General features: G+C 40.9%; 1 protein-coding gene across 2 annotated transcripts in view; it reads left to right on the top strand.

The window, feature by feature from the left end:
* The window catches only part of arhgef7a (Rho guanine nucleotide exchange factor (GEF) 7a), a 32,058-nt gene that overhangs the window by 5,915 nt on the left and 5,902 nt on the right, over positions 1-20,241 (top strand). For both annotated transcript variants that reach the window (XM_030429293.1, XM_030429292.1), the window contains exons 3-19: positions 791-874; positions 5,593-5,677; positions 5,822-5,955; positions 8,839-9,040; positions 10,435-10,523; positions 11,237-11,331; positions 11,521-11,616; positions 11,892-12,014; positions 14,561-14,699; positions 14,782-14,841; positions 14,954-15,100; positions 17,330-17,416; positions 17,904-17,982; positions 18,065-18,204; positions 18,966-19,190; positions 19,297-19,390; positions 19,922-20,011. In XM_030429293.1, the coding sequence (XP_030285153.1) occupies positions 791-874; positions 5,593-5,677; positions 5,822-5,955; positions 8,839-9,040; positions 10,435-10,523; positions 11,237-11,331; positions 11,521-11,616; positions 11,892-12,014; positions 14,561-14,699; positions 14,782-14,841; positions 14,954-15,100; positions 17,330-17,416; positions 17,904-17,982; positions 18,065-18,204; positions 18,966-19,190; positions 19,297-19,390; positions 19,922-20,011 (1,969 nt within the window). The remainder of the gene's footprint in view (positions 1-790; positions 875-5,592; positions 5,678-5,821; positions 5,956-8,838; positions 9,041-10,434; positions 10,524-11,236; positions 11,332-11,520; positions 11,617-11,891; positions 12,015-14,560; positions 14,700-14,781; positions 14,842-14,953; positions 15,101-17,329; positions 17,417-17,903; positions 17,983-18,064; positions 18,205-18,965; positions 19,191-19,296; positions 19,391-19,921; positions 20,012-20,241) is intronic.

The following is a 20,241-nucleotide window of genomic DNA, read 5'->3' as shown; positions in this document are numbered from 1 at the left end:
GCTTTCATAAGAATGAATAGGGCCACACCTCCAACACTGTGTCCAGATGTAATACAGCGTCCTTGGTTCATCCCTATGAAAATTGCTCAGTGGCACATGAAATCAAACTGACTCAACTTCCTGACGACAAATTTCCTGTTGTGTGACCCATAGAGAACTTTCAGTAACTTCCAGTTTATCACCTGCAAACCACAGTTAGCGGTTAGCGGTTAGCCTACTCTAACTAAATGCTGCTCCATGTTAGATGTAGGTATGAATTTGACCAGTATTGCACATTTAATAAATAAAGATTTAATAAAAATATCAAAAGCCTAAAAAATAAAAAATAAAAAATTCTGTATCAGTGGTGCTGTGATAAATATAAACACTAGCTAAAACTAATAAATTAAACCATCATGGAGGTTATTCTGAGAGGTGTTTCTGATATGTTGTCGACCCCATATCGTTGAAGGAAGACTTAGTTTCTGACTCGACATTGTCGTGTTATTATATAAAGAACAGTGCAGCTATAGGCTGAAGCAGCGGCAGCGGGGATCCTTATTTGTCGACGTCATTTCCCTCGACCCAACGCCACAGCCTCCTCCACTTCCCCGCTGCGGGATCTGAGTCCAGCCTCCCGGAGTGTGTCAGGCCCCGTCGCAAACACACACACTGAAGAATGCGTGTCGGTCGAGAAGAGACATTTTTAGGGCTGAGAAACTCACAGAAAACCGCAGCGTGAAACACCAGAGGCACCGGCAGCGCGAACTGGAAGTTTCTCCCTCTAACCAGCGTTTTGCCGTCTTTCCAGATCTACCCGGAGCCGAAGAACGACGGCGAGTGTCTGCACAACATAAAGGAGTTCCTAAAGGGCTGCACATCATTCCGCGTCGAGGTGAGTACATTTTTACACATTCGGGCTTAAGCCTGCGTGTGTTACCACTTGTGTCCACGTCTCCAAACACTGAGAAGCGCTGTTTTAAAGGTAGAGTTCGCGTGTTTGAGAGGAGGCACTGCAACAATAAACAATGGGTCCGTGGAGCGGACGAGCCCCTGACAGAGGGAGGAGGAGTCCGAGAACAATCACACATCGTCCGGCTCCACAGAGAAGCTCGTATAGTGGGGATACATTACATTTTTTGACTACTTAGATCAAACATCACACGGCGAGACTACTGCACTGTATCCTGTTTACGTGTTTGGATGCACCTGGGTAGTGTTTACCCTTCCTAATTAATGCAGAGCTTTGTCCTCTGGGCTTGTGCGTGGCTTTATTGTCACCACCAGTTCACACCAGCCCCTTGTTTGAACCCATTCTGTCAAAATGCAGCTATGAACCCTATATCATCATGGTTATATAAGCAGGTCCTCCTAACAGGGTAATTACAGCCTTATTGTAGGTCTAAACATGTCCTCAGATTAAGAAACCTCACCCCTTGCAGGCCCTGTATAGAAATATGTGAGAATACCTCCATAATCTTAAGCAAATGGAGGACAGCCAGCGTGATGTTTAAGGCTGTGTGTTGGGCCAGTGCATAGAGGGGTCATTGAACCATCCCAGTGTGACAATAACTCAGTGTTGTTGCCTCTCCCCGCTGCTGGAGATGGGGTGAGACAGTGCGACAGTGCCGTATTAAGTGAGTGAAACATGCCCTTTAGTAGCTGCAGAAATGCCATGGAGGCAACAGACATACATTGTGATTACATTACGAAGCTCTGTTTGTTTTGGCTGACAACGGGGACAGGTTGTGGCAACAGTGTGGAGCAATAATCTGCAGGTTTTATTGTGAACAAATAGTAAAACTGCCCCTAATGCAGATACTGTACTCAGTGCTGTCGCTGTTTTCCTGGCTTTTCCTTGCATGCAAGAGTGAAGTCGAATATGACCTTTTTGAGCAGGATTACAGTAGTTTGGGACGTGCCAGTGCTCCAGCTCACCATCTGCACAGCAAAAAAAAAAAGATGGATCTTCTCCAGCGCCCAGAGCACTGCTGGCTACAACCCCAGGTAGCTGTGGCTGCAGATTAGATCCTCTTGCATGACAGACACACACACAGACAGACAGACAGACAGACAGATAGACGCTGTGCTTTTGCAGCACTGACCTACCTCTTTCTAATGGAGTTAAGCTGGATGTTTGGCGGAGCATCAACATGCTAGACTTGCTCTGTCTGTATGTCTTGCGAGGACATTACAGCAAGATTGCGTTTAGATCTAATTCGTGAACCTCTTTTAGATTAGACATTCAAAACTGCGTCTCACACTTGGGCAGCTGCTGTTTCTGACCCTTCACCCCTGATGTGTCTGACCACAGGAAGTGATTATGAGCGTTCTCATGACCTCACTGGTCCCCCAGGAATAGTAACCTTACCCTGTGTCTACCCTGAGAATAATCACAGATTCATCTGTCTTGACTAATGGGAGACTTGAATGCATTTCTCTGAAGAATGAAATAAGCAAAAACAGTTGTATTATATAGTTAAACCTAAAGTGCTGTTTGAGGTATTTGGACAAGTAATCTGTCCATTATGTTTACGGGTAACTGTTCTATCATGATATGTCAGGTAGAAAAGAGAAATGCACATCACAATCCAAAATCTTAAACCCTCAGACTTTCAAAATACTTTAGAAATGATGTTGTTTACAGCAAAATAACAGCTAGTCTCAACATTTAAGATGATTGAACTAGAGAATATTTGCCACTTTGCTTGACTAATACCTGTAATCAATGATCAAAATTGTTACTGAATAATTCATCAATCTCCTGAGCTCCAGTTGACTCTTTACCAAAGCAGTTAAAGACATACTATTTAACATTTCTGCGTTAAATTGTCTTAAAACAACTAAACTTTGGTCACATACTTTGTTGAGTTGTGTACTTGGATTATCCCTTTTATTTAAGGTAAAATTGCATTTAATTTGGTTGCCTGTCGCTACAACCTGCAGGAGAAGGTCAGAGTGAGGAAGATAGTCGAAAAACGTGTCTAAATGTAATGTGATTAAAACTTTATTACATTACGTTGTCCATGAACATGATTTCTGCCTAAGTCATGTCAGACAGACTTTAACCAGCAATGGTGGTTATCCTCAATAATACCACACCAAAGGATAAACTTAGATAAAGGTATATTTAGATTTTGCCCCAAATACTTGATACTGTGATGGGCTGATGTCTTACCTCAGCAGAAGGTTTTTGTTCTTGTCTTGAGGGGCTTGTTTTCCCTTAGTCTGGTCTTCAGGAGGTGAAACACATGATCACTTGGATTGAGGTCAGGTGACAAACTTGGCTGATGAAGAATACTCCACTGTTTGACGTTAGAGAAGACTGTTCGTGTGCTATGTCTGGGTGTTTATGATCACTGTCCCACTGCATTGCCTGAAGTGCTGCAGCTATTGACTGTTAATTGATTAACGTCTTGTTGATTAAATGTCAAACATTTGCTGGTTCCACGTTCTTAAATGTGAGGGATTGCTGCTTTTCTTTGTCATTGATAACGGTAAAGGAAGAGTCTTTTGGGGTTTTTGACGGTTGGTTGGACAATGGAAGCAGTTTGAAGACGTCACTTTAGATTCTGTGAAATTGTGATGAGCATTTTTCACAATTCAGCAAATAGTATATTTAAGCAATCTCTCACTCAGCATGCTGATATGTAGCCATATGCCATTAGCTGGAGTAGTCGGTTGTAATACCCTGTGCAGGTAAACACTTGTGTCCTCCAGCATGACAGGCGTGGGAGCAACTCACCATGCTGTTGTAGCCTGCTGACTCACAGAGGGGTGTTGCACTATTGTGTCAGCCTGCTCTGAGGGATCATTACCTGACGGTGATACAGAGGCCTAGCAGACGTGTCGAAGCTTGTCGTGTTAGTCATGCTCATTATCTCCGGGCATGAATGTTTAATTTACACCATTCATCAGGCTACACTGTGAAGACTGGCTACTTCAGGAAAAAAAGAAACTTAAGCAGATATTGTGGGTGAAAAACATTGAGTATAGATACAGGGGTAGTTTTCGTCCCAGTAAGGGTATAGACTGGTGATGAAGAGGGTGCTTTCAACACGAATGCTCCTTAAGGACAGCAAGTCTTCCAGTTGCTTGTACACACACACACACACACACACACACACACACACACACACACACACACACACACACACACACATACTCTCCATTCCAAAAACACACACTGGCAAACACAGTCATCCACATATTCCCTCAGGGCATATCTGCAATCAGAGCGGAAGATGAAAGAGACTCATATCTCCCAGACACTCACCCTCAATATAACTGAAGCGAGAGTAACTAATCACATGAAGCCGTTGCACAGGAAGCAAGAGGACAACTACAGTCGTCAACAGAGATACAATCACTGCCATTCATACTGACCGAGAGGCCACTGAGAGTCACACTGATAGTGACGCAGACAGTGCTTATACTTAAACAGTGGTTAAAGGATACGACTCACAGAGTTCCAAATGTTTCATGTTGCCAACAAATCTCAACGCATTCCTCTGTTTCTCAATAACTTTATCACTTCCCCACTGTGTCTGTGACACTCATGCCCTGCTCATGTCATTACGACTTTCAGACTTGTAACGAGCGCTCATGTCAACAACCTCACTGTGTTCGTATTTTCTGAAAGTACCAGGAGTCATCCCTGCAATGTTGTTGCATTAGTGATTCCGAGGGATTTGGTAAAAAATATTGTGATATTTGATTTAAGCATCCATTCTTATCTTATTTCTGAAGTGTTGATTAAAAGATTTAAAAATCACAAAAGATGTACAGTACATCGCAATATAATGTAAAAAAATCACAACATATTTTAAGGCCATATTGCCCAGCGCTACTTAATGCATTAAACATCTATCGCAGTGGTGAAGAAGCAGTTAGTTGATTACCTGAATAATCAAGGCCTGGAGAATTGAAAAAAAAAACACTTAGGTTGGTTATTAATTAATCATTGATGTTGTTCTAGGATGATAGGATGCTTTTTCCTAACTTTTTTTTTACAGATTTATTGACTTATTAAACCAGTGAAATAAAAATAATAGTTGGTTGCAACCCTAAATCTTTCAGCCCAATTACACTTAATGTTATATCTGATCACACTTGGCATTGAATCAGTAGGAGTACTCGTTATCTAGATCCTGGCCACATTGTGATTGGATTAAAACATGCAAATTAGACCTATATATCAGTCTTTGGCTAAACAGGGACAGCTTGTCAGTATGATCAATTCTTTGTTGGTTATGGCCTTTTTATGTGATTTGTTGGCAATAAGAAAAATATAGAATATAGCTGACCATGTCCTTGATGCACTTCTGCTTCATAAATTTGTAAGTATCTTTTGCAATGCACATAATTCAGCCAGTATGGCGCAAAGCTGTAAATAGTGTCTGTTTGTAGCTGCTGAGCTTCTGTGTTTCGCCCACTTCTTCTGTCAAAGATAACAAGAGTTATCGATTGACTGCCCCGCTCGATGCTAGCACTGAGGCCAAGTGATGACAGGGTCCTGCTGCGCTGGAATTAGCCATTAGCTTTAAAAGGGAAATGCACGTTCTGATGACTCTCTGGCTCATGTTCTCCCTCTGTCCCCTCTCTCACCCACAGCCATTTGAGGCCAGCGACCTGCTGCTGGGACTGAACTTCTCAAAGGTGCTGAGCAGTCTGGTCTCTCTGAATAAAGTAACGGCAGGTTAGTCAAATTACATACAGTGTGTGCCAGTTACATGATGTGTGTGGGTGTTTTTTATGAAAGACATGTGGGAAGGGATGAGTGTGTGGGCGCTGCCTGCAGATACCAGGACCGGTGTATTTATATTTCACCCTTTCTGTTCAGATATCGGCGTGGGCAGTGATTCCGTGTGTGCCCGGCACTCTTCAGCCCATCGCATCAAGTCATTCGAGTCGCTGTCCTGTCAGGCTTCACTGGGCCGATCCTCTAAGCTGCTGCAGAACCAGTTTCGCAGTCTGGTAAGATCAGCACTCAAATAGCAGCACTGTTTAAAAATAGTAGTCCTGATAAACACCAGTTACATACACCTGTTAAATATACTGACATGAGGTGAATTTTTGATGGTACTGTCTTTAATTCTGTTACATTGTAAGGTGTTGTTTTTATTTTGTCCAATTGCACTTGCAATGAATAATCATTGATAATCCAATGCAGTCAGTCCAGGGTAGTTGTTTAGAGCACTTGTTTCATTACAGTTAGATCTTTACTTGGGTTGATGGTTGACAGAACTATGCTGTGGCATACAGATGTCATCAGACTTTAAGACTTAAAGACTTAAGTCTTAATAGGCTATTAGGCTAATGAAAAGGGCGAGATGTCTTTGCCTCCAGACACGAATTGATCCCTTCTCGTTGGCTCTGATTGTTTATATCCTGTTTGCATTAAATGCAAGGACAGTGATAGAAGGTAATGTCAATGTGTTTGATTAAAAGTGCTGAACACCAGTGCTTTACAACGTGTGGAATGCTGTTGTTAGTCTGCTAGTTACGCTAGCTCCTGCAGTTCCATGCCCACCCAGATACCTTTTGCCCCAACAGACACGAAATTTGCCGGGTGAAATTTGATATGACCCTGACTTTACAATGTTATAGGAAAAAATTGTCCCATCTAGACTATTTAAACAAAATTCACAGTGGAGTCATGGAGCTGTCAATCAAACGTAGTCTGTACACTGTACAAACTCACACTATCCTAAAAAGAAGTCTGATGAGGAACAATAAGTGAAAATTGTAACTGAGCGTCGTTAAGGTCAGCAAGAACAGTTACAGTTTTACTTTTTTACTTTTAAAAAAGGTGTCTTGTAAGAATAATAATAATAATAATATTGTTTCATTATTAATGATAATAATAACTACAATAATAATATGTATTATTATTATGATTATTGTTATTTTTATTGTTATTATATTTCTTAATTAATGCAGAAATCTGCAGAAACGTGCAAATCATGGGTATTGATTCCCATAAAAGCCTGACTTAAAAGAGAGTTTTTAAAAGTGATTCAAAACGTGAAATTGGTTTTGCTTCATTTAACTGAAGAAAGTTTTGTGTCACCCAACATTAATATCTGAGACCATTTCTGAGAGAAGTGGAGCAATTGGGATCAGTTTGTCTTTAGGGTAGATGCAACTGTGTGTCGTCAGTATAACTGTAAAAGGAAACATTGTGCCTATGAATTATATGACCTAGTGGAAGTGTGTAGAGGGAGAATATAGTCAGACAGTCCTATTAGTTCTATACACTTTAAACCAACTCAGTGCTGAGTCTGAGATATTTACCCTTTGTTCAAGGCTTTCAATTGAAATATTAACTACTGTATCACAAGCTGAAGTCAGGTTAGGGTTAACTAACAAGTCACTGTCTGACTATTTAAACAACTATTGAATAATAATGGAAGTGATATATAAAATCAGCTCAGTTCCTTTTATGTACATGACTCAGAACAAGGCGTGTTTCCAGATGTCAAACCACAACTACAGTAGTACTTCATACACTGCTGTCTCTCACAACTCAGTCAAGCCAACAATCAGTCACGGTCAGGCAAAGCAACAATAGCTATAGGTCAGGGGTACTCAAATACAAATCTTAAAGGGCCACAAAGATTTTTTTCAGTGACTCAGAGGTCCATGTATTGAGGTCGGTCAGGCCACATGCAATAATACTGTAATATTCAAAACAAAATGTCCTTTTCATTCTAAACAACAAAATACAAACTAAAATAAAATGTAATTCCCATTTTAACATAAATTAAAATACATAGTTGAATATTTCCTCTTTTTGTTTGCCTTCAAACATTGTGTCCATCACTTCAGTCATGTATTATTTTATTTCATTGTGACATAGATGTGACAAGAATCCTGCTTGCAGCTTGATATGACGATTTCAGTGCATTTATATGTGTTGTGCTTATCTCTGAATTTGAGGAAATGTCTCTTCAAAGTTCCTATGCTTCATCTCATAATGCCGTTTCAAATTGGAAATCTTCATCACAGCTTCTCCTGGCATATTGTAACGCCACTTGTGGACTGTGGCGCAATGACTCTTGGGTATTCTGTTGGTGTTAATGTAATTATGGTTCATGAATGTGTTTGTGAATAAGATGATATGTAAGATGGTTGTGGGTTAATTCATGTCATTTGTTCTGTGATTAAATAGTGTTGAGTTTTAACAAGGATGATAAAAATTTTGGCACCGCGAGTGAAAGGGTGTTTGCCGGGAGAAACTCCCCGTCCGTGACATCATAAGTGTACTAACATGAAGAAACTAGCTTAAAAGTTAAGCTTTGTAAGGGCAAGTATTTGCTAACGCTGCGCTGTCAGATCCATGGACCTTGTACTGGTTGGAGGGAGAATGAAAGCAAATTTCAAATTCAATGTCCTCTGAGTTGCCGATTTCACTGTCAGCTTTATTGTAGCAGTTTACTTTGGAACACGCGATATTCAATCTCTTAAAACACATGGTGAAGGAATAACAGTTCGGGGGCCACAAACAGGAGGCCGGCGGGCCGGATGCGGCCCGGGGGCCGCCTATTGAGGACCGCTGCTATCGTGGTAGAATTGATGAGAATGTAAAGCTACAGCTACAGGATGAATTGCAGGAGGATTGTCATAGGTTTTGTTTGCGACAGAGTAAAATCTTTGAAGGATGGAAATAATGAGTGTGATGAAGTCTGATGAGTGATAAAAAAGTTTCACAATAAGGATGAATGGATGTTCAGGAGGACAACTCTGCTTGTTGATTCTTATCCTCCCACTACCTTCTGTCATCTGTCTTTGATCTCCTGACCTCACAGTTTCTGTCTCTGCTCACTGCTCGCTTCCTGTTGCTTCTCCGTTTGTCAGGACATGTCAGAAAACAGTGGACAGCAGCTGCTGGTGAGGGCACGTTTCAACTTCCAGCAGACCAACGAGGATGAGCTCACCTTTAATAAGGGTGACATCATCGGCGTGACTCGTCAGGAGGACGGTGGCTGGTGGGAGGGGACGCTCAATGGCAGGAATGGGTGGTTTCCTAGCAACTATGTCCGTGAGATCAAAGGCTCTGGTGGGTACCTCCTCTACCTCTGTAAGACATTACGACATTAACAATAACGTAGCGATCCAAATCAGCATTTTATTTTTGTTTCAGCATCCACAAATCGTCAGTTTCATCCTTCAGACTACATCATATTAAAGAGTTCCTCCTCCCCTGTATTACAGAGCAGCTTGAAAGATCAGATAATTGTCTAAACAGACGTTTTCAAATCTCTGTCAGCCTAAAACTGTCAACTGGCACTACACCTCATCACAGTTGCCATTGTTATTGCCTCCCATCTGGCCTTATGACAGTAACACACCCCCACATCTGTTGACTCTCGAGGCCTGCTGTGGTCCGCTGTAAAACCGGTTCATGTCATGTGTCAAGAGGCAGAAGCTAAATCTGATCCTGTGTTTGACTGACATTCAGAAATTTATATCTTTTCAACGTTAAGGGCAGGGTTCAGTGTTAACGTTTTTGATAATTATTGCTTATTAATTAACAACAAAGACAAAAGTTGATTGTTGAGTTTACACATTATTTAAGAAAATGAAGGACACAATTTGTCATTGATGCAAACTGATAAACATGCTACATATCAAAAATGGTAACTCCTATGTCCTGGATAAATGGAATGAACACTTTAGCTCATAATGTCTCTACCCGCTTGCTTGATGGGCAGTGTACATCTTTAAATCTCAACTGAGATGAAATTGAGCGAGATGTCTTGCTCCTTGCTTGATTTACTACCCTGTGGCATTTCACTTATCCCGGGTAATCGTGCAATCTTTATTGTTGAGCCCTGAATGTTAACGCTTCCGGTCAGTTCCTCGAAGACATTTATGTTCCTGCTCAAGGAAATTCATAGGTCATCAAAGCAATATAAAAACATAAAATAACAGAATAAACATAAACACAATAATATTAATGAGAGAAAAGCCAGAAAAACAGCGATGGGATAGGATACGATAAAGTGCAGTGAAAGTTTATTGTCTATTAGAAATAAAGAGCGCTTACTAAAGTTCGATAAAATAAATGCTGAGATGTGAAGAACTAAGGACAAAAGTTTGAGTGTTTCAACTGTATGACTCATCTCTCATAGATTCCTCACTAATAATTGTGTGCCTGTTTCTCAGCGTAAGAGGAACGATTCATGCTTAAAGAGTTTCAGCTGATTTAGTAGCATATTGGCACTCATCCACAGGTCAGTTGGGAATTACAAGTCAAGACACATTTGAAACTTTATTTATAGAGGTAAGATTATTTGTATAAAAACCTATGCTGTCTATAAATTCACTGTGATAGTTGATATTTCATGCAAACATTAACGCTCAGTATTTGTTGATGTTCATTTTTTATGTCTCATTAGATGCTATGTTGACTTATGTGTCCTCATTCTTTCCTTATTTCTCTATCCACAGACAAACAAGTGTCCCCAAAGTCTGGCACTCTTAAGAGTCCACCGAAAGGCTTTGACACGTCTGCAATCAGCAAGACTTACTATAATCTGGTAAGGACACAATGCCTATTTAAAATATCTTGACAATTCTATGTTTTCTTACTTCTCTGTTGTCCTTTCTCTACTAACATTATGATGAAATTTAAGGCCTGTTATTTGAGTGCTTCTCTTAGTGCCTGGTTTGTATCTATGCCTTTTCTGTCTTTCTTTTTTTGGAATTTATAAATTCTCTTGCTGGAGAGTAATTACATTGAGTGTCAGGATAAAATCTAGTTGGCCTCTTCAACCACAGATTCCTCTGAACAGCCCAGTGACATACTTTCTTTCTCTGACATGTGACTACCTTTGAAAATGTTTCTGCGGCTGAGCGCAGGTTGCATCTTTGAACAATGAACAACTGATGAACAATTAGCCAGCAAGTCTCATCCTCTTGCTTCATTACAAATGTATTAAGTACAGTTATTGATCATTGTCACTCTGCTCCTCTGCTGGGGGCCCATAACTTCAATTTGCTAGATTTTGATAACATATAGAGTATCACATTTTGAACCTTTTTTTAAGAATGACCTGGTGTTATAAATCTATCTTTAGGTGTTTAAAATGGATGGAGGCGACATTTATATTATAATATGTATATGTATAATATGTTAAAATGTTTAAATTGATTTATGTTATAACATTTTTGGCACTAACCCATAATGAATAACATAATATCTAGTTAAAAATATCTGAAATTAAAGCTGTTTTTCCCCTTTCTATTGTAGGTGTTGCAGAACATTTTAGAAACAGAGACCGAATACTCCAAGGACCTTCAGAGCCTCCTGACGAACTACCTGCGACCTCTTCAGAGTATTGACAAGTAAGACTCATGTACACATAAAGTGTGATGAAACAAGCATGATTGTTGTATTGCAGGAACCAGAATCAGTCAGGTTCTGTACACTTTTTAAACAACACATCTGGGCTGACTACCTTTTTATTTGTTTTTTGCATTTTACTCAATATGTTCATTTATCTTCAACCATCTTTTCTGTTCCTTTTCCTCCAGACTGAGCAGCTCAGACGTGGCTCTGATTCTTGGCAACCTTGAGGAGATCAGCACTTTCCAGCAGATGCTCGTCCAATCGCTGGAGGAGTGCACCAAGTTAGTCCCTCCCCGCGCGCAGACACACACACAGCCTCACTGCAGCAGCATCCTCACTGTTTCATAATAAGTGGAAGGCCATCTAGTGTCCAACCAACTGTACTACAGCAATGTTGGATTAAACTGTAGATGGAATCAATCATATAATGTGGTTTTGGAGTGCTTTTAGCCAACAGCACCTACACACACAACACACACACATCATGTATATACTCTGTTCTTGTCTGTGTTTGCATAGGATCATTTTATCAGTGTGTGAAATTTCTTCACTTCAGGCTTCCAGAGAGCCAGCAAAGGGTCGGAGGTTTCTTCCTCAACCTCATGCCGCAGATGAAGGCTCTTTATGCTGGTTACTGCTCCAACCACCCCTCTGCAGTGAATGTGCTCACCCAGCACGGGTACGTTTACACTTCGGATACACATTCGATTATATTTTGCAGCGTTTTCAACCTGTTTTCATGCGGCTGTTGAAAAGGAACAAAGAAAATGGTGTTCATGCTATCTAGGAACCCATTAGCTATTGCCTGATAATGATTAAGCTTCTGGGGGCAACAGCCGGTGTCACAGGGCTTCTGGTGCAGACAGCTGATATCTGGATTTCCGGACCGATATCTGCATATAAATGCATATGAATTCAAATAACCTAATACAAAGGCTAAATTACTGGCAGACGATATCCGATGGGTTCAGAGATTGTATTTCAGCCAATCAGTTCTGCCTATTTTCTCTCCACACGGACTGTTTGCATGTATTCAAACAAAGTCCATTTACGTAATTGGTCAATACTTCCTGGACTACAGCAGACTACAAACGGAAACCAGAATTCCTTTCTCTCCTTTCCGTTGCCTACAGATATTGTATTCCAATGCAGAAATCTGTTTAAAGAGATTAGTTTTCATGTTTCACAGGAAATTTGCCGATTGTTGCAGCTTGTATTAGAAAAGTCTCCCTTTTCTAATACAAGCTGCAACAAACAGTAAATTTGCTGGGGCTGGTTGTGTTGTTTGAGTTTATCTTTATTTTGCAGGTGTAGCTACCTGCTGCTCCGCAGTTGTGGACACAAAGTGCAGATTCTGCAGTCAGATTTTCATTACCAACATCGACTGCGGTTCAGGCAGAAATTGTTCTACAGAAAGCAAAATAATTCAAATTCATCCAAAGGAGCTGAAGAGGATAAATGAAAGTATTGTTTGGAAGTTAGTTTCAGAGTTAGTTACAGTGAGTACAAGGACGTAGGATCCAAGGACAGTCGGGAAGAGGCCAGAGAGTAATGAAACCTGATCTAAAATGTGGTTACACACTTCCACATCCAAATAGAGAGCAACATGCTCTGCAAGTAGTTGCAGCGAAAGAAACATTTCACACATGTGATGTTTCTCTGCACTTTTCACTCACCATCCCACATCTCACCAAAAAATACCCTTTCTCTTCCACTGATCTGTGCACTTATCTGTGCGCTGATCTGATACCGACAAGCATTTATTTTTGTCAAGCCTAACTCATTAAGATAAATGACATGGACAAAATAAAAGAAACACCTGTCAGTATAAAGTAAAACAGTTTAACGGTTACAGAAACTGCAGCCTCTGAAATGATCATGAAGTTGAATCAACACCTCTCTAAACAATAAACAGAAAACTGAGTGTAGTTCAGTGTGTGGCTTTGAGTCGGTGTATAGTAATATTTTTGATGTATGCTGTCATAATTTTTGACATTTCTTTAAAATCATAATTTGCTTCATGTCTGTATGCCTTTATAACTTTGTTTACGTACTTCAAAGTTAGTTTTCTTTCAGTAATAAAGGCAGCAAATAAGTGAGTTGTACCAAGTTGAATGCCAGTTAGCAATGTGTGTCAGCTTTAAAGGGGCTCTGTGGAACTTGTGCACTGAGACTAGGCACTCGAGAATGTGCATGAATCCTTTGGACTGTCTGAGAAGATCTGACCTGAGTCCTTCTCAATGAAATCTGAGGTCCAGCAGCATTAAACAACTTATGCAAATCATCCATAGGCTTCTATAGGCAACTGAGAGAGACAGGGAAGGTCTCATTTTTCTCTTCATGTCACAGTCCGCTTTCATATGGTCAATAAACATTTGATTAATACCTGTGAGGGATGCACATTTTTAATTTCTTTTATGACCAATAACCGACGCTCATTAACCGATTAATAACCGTTATTACACGGCTCTTCTTAATGCTGCAGAAAGCTCCAATCACTTGAATGGGGCTTCCCAACGTTCGACAGTCAGTTATTTTCGTATAACTCAGTTATTTTCGTATAACTGACCGCTGCTAAGCATATCGTCGTCGTCAAGGAAAGTGGCCTTTTTGCCTCTGATTCGCGTATTTCGTATCACTCCGCGCTCTAAAATCTTTGCTCCGCAAGTAGTCCCGGTCACTCCGCTTCGCGTCGGGGTCCGGTTCGTCATGTCGGGACTGCTTGAATATTTCAGTGCTGTACCACATAGTTTGCAGATAACCTCATCTCCTTTTCGGTCGAAATTGTCCCACACAGAACTCCTTTTTGCTCACTTAATTTTTGCTGTGAAGTGGGCTGTGGCGGAAAGCACGTAAAGGCACGTGTTGCACGTGTGGCACGGGTCGACACACTCCCATGAGTTGATTGACAAGTAGCTAAAAAAAAATTTAACCGATAGTATTAATCGGTCAAAGTTCCTGTTATCGGTTAACGGTTAAACGGTTAACCATGTGCATCCCTAATACCTGTATATTGCTACAAACCATTACATAGTGCCCCTTTAATTGAGGTCTAATGGTCAATGTTTACATTTATGTGTTTTCTAGCCAGTAAGAAATAACAGAGGCCAGTCGATCTATAAACAGTGTGTGATATTGATAGTTAGCTTATTGTGTAAATGTGAAGACCTACAATGATTTATAGTAAGTAATTAATTCTGTCTCTGTCTGTCTCTCCTCCTGCAGGGACACATTGGGGGAGTTTATGGAGGGGAGGGGTGCAGTCAGTCCTGGGATCCTCACCCTGACCACAGGCCTCAGCAAACCCTTTATGAGACTTGACAAATACCCCACCTTACTCAAAGAGCTGGAGAGGCACATGGAGGTGTGTATCTAAATATCCGTCTAGATTAGAGCGCTCTTGAATTGACCTGTGTTTAATAAGCAACATGTTTCTTCTGTTTCAGGAGAGTCATCCTGACCGGCCGGACATTCAGAAGTGCATGGCATCTTTCAAAAATCTGTCTGTAAGTGATCTCACTTGGTCTCCTGTTGGTTGTATCATGTCACAGGACTTAACGTGAAATTAATTGAATTAATAGCACGTCTGTAAGCAGTTGTTCGTTTGCATTGTTTCAGGCTCAGTGCCAGGAGGTGCGGAAGCGTAAGGAGCTAGAGCTGCAGATCCTTACAGAGTCCATTCGGCTGTGGGAGGGTGACGACATTAAGACCCTGGGCTCTGTGCTCTACATGAGCCAGGTCTTAGTCCAGAGTCCTGGCTCAGAGGTACTAGCGCCATCTTCGTCCTCCACCTGTGCTTCATTTTGCTATTAACTGCTTCTGCACAAATTCTTACCTGACCCTTAACCCTGTGGCGATGAGTGTGATGGTAATGATTTAATCAGTGAGTTTTTAAAACTGTAGCTCATTTGGGTTATCTTAGCTTACCTATCTTACATAGCTTATCAGCATATGTATTTAATTTTTTGGGTTGAAGACACGAAGGGTGAACATCATGAAATATCCCCAGTTGATTACTTATATCAAGACAATCATTTTTTGTGTGACAAGTTTTCGAAAATGTTACATTTCATCGGAACAGCCAGGTTCAAAATTTGGATATCTTTTGGTATCATTCCACAATTCTGAAATGGTCATAGAAAAATCAGTTTAAATTTTTTGGATTACAATGTAATGCAGATCTATGAAATCATTTAGAATATGCTGGAGACAGGAATTCAACTGGGAAGTATAGTGTTTAAATGTGCTAGTGAAAAGGAGATTACTCTGCAAAGAGTGCGAGAGGTTCTGAGATGTGTTGTGAAATGCCATACATATGAAACAAAATACATTTGAAAAGGGTAACAATTTTAACCAATCGGAATTGTTTAGGAACTTGTCCAATTAGTAACATAATTACTAGTAAAGACAATAATTTTTTGTATTACAATTCTTGAATGAGGAATTATTGATAAAATATTCCCACATTTGCATAAATGAACAAATATACTTACTAAGATAAACACCTTAAATGTGTTTTTTGGACATTTTCTTTCCACTTAAAATGACAGGGATCAACTCAGAATTAATTAGTAAATCATTCTCGTCAGGAAAGCCTGGATCGTGACCATCTTTCATTTATTTAACTCTCACAGTGTTAATTTATGTGTAATAAGTCAACTCCTAGTTAGAGTCCTCTGACGGAGGAGTGCAAAATGAATCCTTTAATTGTGGCATCTTAAGTGCACTGACACCAACGAGCTGCACTGAGTTTTAATGCTTTGTACAAAAGCAGCTGGAACATGATTTTAATGACATTCAACGATTATAAGAGCATGTTCTGAATTAATCCTCATTTCAACTGGAGAGCACCTCTCTTCAAAAGTAACCTTTTCTGAGACATTTTCCTCTGTTTGGAATCAATAGAACGCCAGTCAAATTCAACGTTTCAGATGGTAATTTAATGCTGCAGTGTAATTTCTTTGAAATGAAAGCATCAGTTACTGCATGCATTGTTAAAAATGTCAAAGAGGCAATATAATGAACTGACAGGTCATAAATGAAGACAAGGTTACAAAAATACACCATAAAAGAACAGCTTTAATCTTAACAAAGAGGATGTAAACTTCTTCCACATGAGTGCCTCCTTCAGTCATTCTTGCTACGGCCATATATTTTCATCATCTCCTAATATTATGGGGCTTGAAACATTGCAATTTTCTTAATTGTTGGCTGTTGACCGATACCCCGGCTTTGAATGTTAGCAAAAAAAAATTACCTTGAACTTGCGGTGGTCTGTCTGTGCTGCATGTTTCCTCATCACTTGTATTATATCAGGTATAGGTACTAGATCTGCCTGTGGTGTGTTCCTATTTCTGCTGCAGCAAATGAGCCACAATGTGCAACAAACATAGTGTTTGAGAGGCGTTTCAAACAGCTTGAGAGTTTCTTGGGAGGATGTGGTGTGTGTGTGTATAGTATTCAGATGTTTGACCTAGAGGGGTTCATTTTGGAAATGCTAATTTTGTCATGATAAACTCCCCTTTCTGCTTGGCTGCTGGTTAGATCACGCAGAGTAAAATGCATAATGCAGTGACAGCCCGGGGTTTGCTGTAGTTGTTATTGTGAATTAATGCCACACTAAAGGTGCACTTTGGGGAAAACAGGCTACAAATTTATGTTTTAACCAAAGGAAGGGAATGTACCATATTTTTGACAGTGAACACCCAGAGGGACATAAAGAGCTGATTAGTTACAGAAGCATCACTCTGAGCCTAATGATGCATGGTATGTCATAAAACTCCAGCTGAGACGTCAACAGCCAGCATTTTCTCACCGTTAATCACAATAATGTAACTTTTCTCTGAGGCTGAATTGCTTATTGTCCTTGTGTATGTTTGATCTGAACCAAAATGTTCGCATCATCGAGTGAGTATTTACAAACTGAATTATACCTGATCGTGCTCTTGCTCTTCCATTATCTCACTCATTCTTGTGCCTCTCCCTGTTTGTCAGGAGAAGAGTGAGCGTTACCTCATGCTCTTCCCTCACGTCCTTCTCATGTTGTCTGCCAGCCCCAGGATGAGTGGCTTCATATTCCAGGTCAGTAAGAAACATTTTTCCCAGGTCAGTCTCATTCTGATTCCCGCCTCTAGTGTTTGACCTTAGAGTTAGTAACTATTACATTGGAATCAAAGCTACTTGTTATGTGAAATCCATGTAGAACTCATACTCCAAACACATAGGGGGCAGCCTATCACAAGAGTAACTGCTAACTGCTGCTAACTGCAGCTCGTTAGCTCAGTTGACCCTGCAGTTAGCGGTCTGGACTGGGTGCTCTGAGCACCTGGGGAGTGGAGAAGCTTTGGACCCAGATGGGCCAGGGTTAGCTGGTTAGCATGCTTACTTATTTATTTTATTTGGTTTGTTTACTCAAAAAAAAAAAAAATTCTGAGCTTATGTATTATTTCGTCAGTAACCAACTATTACATTTCTTACTTTGAATATCTTCTCCAAAAATACGCAGTGCCACTTTAAGAGTAATTTCTCTGTTATGTGTTGATTCTGATGTGATGATTTCCCTCTCCAGGGAAAGTTGCCCCTGGCCAGCATGACAGTGACCAAACTAGAAGACTGTGAAGCCCATAAAAACGCCTTTGAGCTCAATGGTAAGGCCACATGAGTTATTAAAGACTCTGAGTGACATTCATTAACAAGATGCCTTCAGCAACATCATCTCTGTCTCTGCAGGCCCAATGTTTGACCGTCTCCAGGTGGTGTGCACCCACCAGCAGGACCTGCAAGACTGGGTGGAGCACCTGACCAGACAGATCAAACACACTGCAGCCACCACTCCCAGCCACAAACCTCTCACTGTTCCCTGCCACACGGTCAGGAGCTAATAATTACACACCCACATCCACTCTCCATTCATTTAAACACTGTGAATATATATCAGTGTTTCCCGTAAGTTAACAAGACTTTGGCGGCCCGCCATAGTCTAATTTGCTGCGCCATGGTCTCATATTGATCCTAAATGTTTTTCACTTCTCATAATAAGCGCTGAAGATCTCCAACATTTTGTGTTCTTGCTTTAGCAAAGCTTCCTTCCCTCCCAGTCAGTCTACTCCCCTGCCCCCTTCTGTGCATGTACATGCACTCTCTGTCTCAAAGACATCATACACACGCACACAATAACGCTCCAGCTTGAGGCACGCCAATTATGCCACCTCTCCTTCGTGTCAAAGCTATGTCAACAACTCCGATGCACAGTCAACATAAGCTGACTCTCGATTATGCTCTGTCTTTGCATCGTTGCAGAATCTTCCACGTCCACATTGCGATGCATCTTATAATCAAGAAATTATAAACCTCTAACAATTATGATAAATTTATTTACAAAAGAGTTGCTTGCATGTTGGGGGCTGGCAGGATGTTCAAATCCTTCTGCTGGAGTTCAGTTGAGGGGAATGTAATGTCATTCTATGATTTAGGCTCATTAAGAGTACAGTTTCTTACTGAACTGTGCACACTTTACATTGAGTATAGTGGTGCATCACCTGGGTGTTTCAGAGCAGTTGTTAAGTGGAGAGCAAAACTGTCTGTTTTGTGATAAATCTTAATATTGACCTTTTTTTGTTCCATTTCTCAGCTCCCATCTCACCCCCTCACCCCATCCCGGCATGCTGAGGGGAGGGCCATGACAGTGGCTCCCACGTACCACACCCTGCCTCACCCCTCCTCCCATGGGACATCTCTTTCCAGTACTATGATGTGGGGCCCACTGGAACCACCCAACACCCCCAAACCCTGGAGCCTGAGCTGTCTGCGGCCTGCACCCCCTTTAAGACCCTCTGCAGCCCTCTGCTACAAGGAAGTGAGGAGCAGTGTTTTAATGTACTCAAGACTTATTTATATTTTTAATGTTGTAATTATCTAATTATCATGCGCTTGTTTCTCTTTTTCTGCACCCCCATGTGCAGGATCTTAGTAAAAGTCCTAAGAGTGTGAAGAAACTTCTTCCAAAGCGCAAGCCTGAGAGGAAACAGTCTGAGGAGGAATTTGCCTTGAGGAAGAGTATGTTTAAAATCTTTCCATTTTCCCACCTGTTTGTGTTGAAACCACTAAAATGTGTTTTCTTAAATGATTAAAGTGTAATCTAAGAGTTGACCACCTGGCCAATACATAGTTTAAACAAAGAGGGGGCAGCATATCACCAAAGTAACCTCTAAATGCTGCCAGCTGTAGCTGCTGTTAGCTAGTCAGCCCAATTAGATGTGCAGCCAGCCATCCGAGCTCGGAGCTATGAGCATGCTGTTTTATGTCTCTTTGTAGTTGTTTTATGTCTCTTTTTAGTAGTTTTGTGTCATTTTGTGTTAGTTTGAAGTCTCCTTGTAGTCATGTTTTGTCTCCTTCTATCACTGCTGTGTCTCTTTGCAGTTGTATGATTGAACTTCTTAAAGAAAACAGTTTCTTCAAAGGACACTCTGGCCCAAGGCCCCACCTGATAGCCTGAGCCTGAGCCCAGTCGGCATGGTCAGTAAACCATCCAGTATTTGAGGGACATATAATAATCAAATTTTTTTCTTTCCATCTTCTCTTGCTCAGGTACAGCTGCTCTGGAAGAAGATGCCCAGATCCTGAAAGTTATTGAGGCGTACTGCACCAGCGCCAAGACCCGGCAGACTCTTAACTCCAGTAAGAGAACACAAAGTCATACTTGTACTGTAAATGTGCTTGCTCAAAAGAAGAGAGGTTCATATTGCAGCTTGCTGTCTTTGTGTACTGCTGTACCTGTATTCTGTGCGTCTCAGTGCCTTTCTTTAACACTGGTACTCTGAGCTGATCTTTCTAACAGTATCTTCTCCTTCTGTCTGTCTCTTCTCCACCCTTCACTTTTATGGCATCGCTTTGGTTTTCCTCGAGTT

The sequence above is a fragment of the Sparus aurata genome, chromosome 9, assembly GCF_900880675.1.
Source record: "Sparus aurata chromosome 9, fSpaAur1.1, whole genome shotgun sequence".
In the NCBI taxonomy this organism is placed as follows: Eukaryota; Metazoa; Chordata; class Actinopteri; order Spariformes; family Sparidae; genus Sparus; species Sparus aurata.
Note: the sequence above shows the minus strand (reverse complement) of the source record. Positions and strands in the feature narration are given on the sequence as shown.